Source organism: Aulostomus chinensis, chromosome 14 (genome assembly GCF_037954235.1).
Source record: "Aulostomus chinensis isolate RoL2024-O1b breed Wild chromosome 14, RoL_Achi_v1.0, whole genome shotgun sequence".
In the NCBI taxonomy this organism is placed as follows: Eukaryota; Metazoa; Chordata; class Actinopteri; order Syngnathiformes; family Aulostomidae; genus Aulostomus; species Aulostomus chinensis.
The window spans coordinates 22,394,839-22,398,178 of NC_141333.1; the positions used below are offsets into that span (position 1 = coordinate 22,394,839).

At 49.4% G+C, this 3,340-nt stretch overlaps 1 protein-coding gene across 1 annotated transcript; it reads right to left on the reverse strand.

Annotated features, from left to right (window-relative positions):
- Nucleotides 1-555: 555 nt before the first annotated feature.
- On the reverse strand, nt 556-2,728 carry LOC147250193 (proproteinase E-like). Its single transcript, XM_086223382.1, has 8 exons — nt 2,686-2,728; nt 2,521-2,609; nt 2,334-2,431; nt 1,917-2,045; nt 1,701-1,837; nt 1,112-1,254; nt 886-1,038; nt 556-764 (listed from the first exon to the last, which is right to left on the reverse strand). The coding sequence occupies exons 1-8, from the start codon at nt 2,726-2,728 to the stop codon at nt 747-749; spliced, it is 810 nt and encodes a 269-aa protein (XP_086079508.1). The 3' UTR covers nt 556-746.
- Between the last annotated feature and the right edge of the window lie 612 nt (nt 2,729-3,340).

Below are 3,340 nucleotides of genomic sequence, written 5' to 3' on the forward strand. Positions count from 1 at the left end.
CAGGGCGTGGACTCACCCTGCTGCTGATATCTGATGCAGCAGACTGCTGAGGTCATGCATCAAGGTAACATATCGCTGCTATTTATCTGATGCTGCTCAGCCCCCGCCACCCCTGCCTGGATGGATCAGACAGCATGTTCGCCATCGCTGACTCCTGGTCGACCTTGGTGGTGATTGATAGGAAATACTGATTCATACGTCCTCCACACACGCCGATGGGCAGCCATTCCTCATATCAGCTACTTCTTATCACTCTGCAGGAGGGAAGAAATATGAAGTGGTGCCTCCCATGTCCACGGTCAGTCCACCCAACTCCTTTCTAGCACACGCAGCTTTTCAAACAGGCACAGTTTGATCGCTTTCAGTTGAATAAGATTAATTATTAGATATATTAGATTTAAATATTCAATGAAATCATCTGGAGTCCAGATATTTAACTTCACAGCTCCAACACCCAGTGTTGTTTTGGAAAAATAACCTTTGCTCTCTGTTTTTCTCCTTTAATTAGCTGACAAAAACAAAACAAAAGACAAAGTTTTCAATATTCTGGCCACATTTAATGCTCACTCAGCAAGCAGTGAAAACACAGACACGCTTTGTGATCGTCTTTCAGGGTACACGACTCTGCCGCTCTTCCCTCTGCAGCTCGTCTCCTCACACAGATGTCTGGTGCAGACATGGAGGACGGCCTCCAGAAGGTGATGGAAAGATCTGATCTGGTTACATTGTTGCATCCAGTCGAATCCTCAGTAGTGCAGCATCACCTGAAGAGATCAAACATGATGTGTAATAGGTTTTATTCATCAGTCACAGCTGCGCACACACACGCAGACGTACAGAAGTGTTGCTGTCAGTCCTATAAAGCAGTTGTGTTGACGGACTTACGTCACTGAGCCACTCAGTGAAGGCAGATGTGCGCGTGAAGACAGTTGGCTTCTTCACCTCATTGCAGACACGGGAGGAAACAAAGCTGGTTACACCCTGAACGTACCACTTACCATCCGGACCCAGGCAGTTCAGAGGACCGCCGGAGTCCCCCTGGAACCAGAGAAGCAGGAACCTTATTCACAGGTCTAATAGCTACAGGAGGTACTAGTGGGGTCGCACATACGTTACATCCAGAAACCACATCTCCTCCAGCACAGATCATGGTGCTCCTGACGTTGATGCCCCACCAGTCGCTGCGGCTGCACACACTGTGCTCCACCACAGGCAGCAGGGCCTGTTGCAGCCTGTCAGGCATCGGACCATGAGCTGCAACACAGAGACGACTCCAGTTACACAAGCTAAACCGCAACTTCTCATAAATATCATGTGACTGATGAATCCATGTCAGCTAAGAGAGGAGAAACATGTAGATTCCTACCTGCCCCCCCCCCCCCCCCGAGCCAGACAAGTCGATAGATATCAGCAGGAGGCTGAGACCCATGGAGAGCTATGCTAACACTTCCCACCCACTAGCATTCATTTGGCTAAGCCAGCTAGCAGTCAGCTGGTCTCTGTGGGTTTCAGCTCACTAATTCGCACACAGAGGAGAGAAGCTCTGAAGAGGATGGCAAACGGGTGCATTTCTGAAAAGTTGCCATGTTTCTTTCAATGCACATTTGATTCTAGCTGAGCTCACCCATCACTCTTCTATACTCGTAAAACACTGCAGTGATCTGGAGTGGTCCGCCTGGATGAGAGTGCAGTGACATTACTGTAAAGGTTTCCCCAGCCGGAGATGAAACATGGCGTCCCATGGGCGAGGATGTCTCCCGCCGCTGGAATACAAGCTGGGCCAACGCTGTCGTTCATGATGGGGCTCTTGACCAGCTTCAGCAATGCCAGATCATTGCTGTGAGAAAACGCTCGGTCAGATGTGTCACCCCTGATTTACTGTCCTCTTCTTCTCTGAGCTTTAGGAACGCACTCACCCATCAGCCACATGATCAATGTCCCAGTTGGGATGGACGAAGATGCGCAGAATGTCCAGGATCTGTTCAGTTCCCTCCTGCTGGCTCATGTCATGCTCTCCCAGGACCACGCGGTACACATCTCCTGGCCTGAAAAACCCCTCGGCTCAATCAAACGCCCACGTGGGGGGGCCGCTGCAGGAGCCCCAACACGTCACAGCTGCTTTAACATTTCTGAATTGCTTAACTGCATATTTTACAATTGATTTGTTATTATAGTCCTTTTCAACACGTCTTTTTTTCTTCCAGGTTTACTTTGTGTTTATATCAAAACTTCTCTGATTTCATGTTTCTGTGAAGTACTTTGAGCTTCTTCCTGTCATTAATATATCATTGTACTGTACATCATGTGAGCCTGCTAGCCTTCATGTTAGTCACCAGATGCAGTGTCCAGCTGTCAGCACCCAGCGAGGTCCAATCAGAGTTCCTCCACAAGTGTGATGGAAACGGCTGCCGTGCTTCACTTGCAAGGAGATCTGGGAAAATATGTGAAGAGATGCTAATATGAGAGATGTAAGAGGATGATTGTTGAACTCACGCAGGAGGATAAAACCCTGAAGATTACCTGCCAGGGCCAGCTATGGGGGCGAGCATCCTCTCCGTTTACCACCCTGCTTGTGTCTGGCTTGACAGCGGGGGTTCCGCACCCAAAAACTAGAACATATTATTAAATGATAGCAAAACTTTGGTTTCTGGGCCTGTTCTGGAGTGACTTAACCAGGTTACTCACCGTACGCCACGTGGAGCAGCAGGAGGACCAGCGTCTGCAGCATGCTGTCAGCCTGTGGAGACACACGCTGTCGTCCTTGGCGCTCTTATACCTCCTCAGCCTGTCTGTCAACTGAACCTGTAGAACTCTCTTATCAGTGTCCAGCCCTGATTGCAGCTGGGAAGAACTTCCTGTCCCACAGATGCATCAGCTGGACTGTGGCTGCGCAACACTGAACTGACCGATGGAAAAAAATGGGAAATGGGTTTATTGAATATGTTCAAGATAATTTTGTCTGAGCTTTGCCATTATTGATGTGCTGTACGTTTACAAGGAGAACATAACAAGCTTTCATCATATTTATTCATTTTGGGCACAAAGACCAGTGGCAGGGATTTGCTCCAGCTAATATGAGCTGCTACAAATCATGAAAGGTTCTCAGTGCTGACTTACAGGTGAGTACTGGGCCTTCAGGGCTCACAGGTGAGCACTGGGCCTTCAGGGCTCACAGGTGAGTACTGGGCCTTCAGGGCTTACAGGTGAGTACTGGGCCTTCAGGGCTTACAGGTGAGTACTGGGCCTTCAGGGCTCACAGGTGAGCACTGGGCCTTCAGGGCTCACAGGTGAGTACTGGGCCTTCAGGGCTCACAGGTGAGCACTGGGCCTTCAGGGCTCA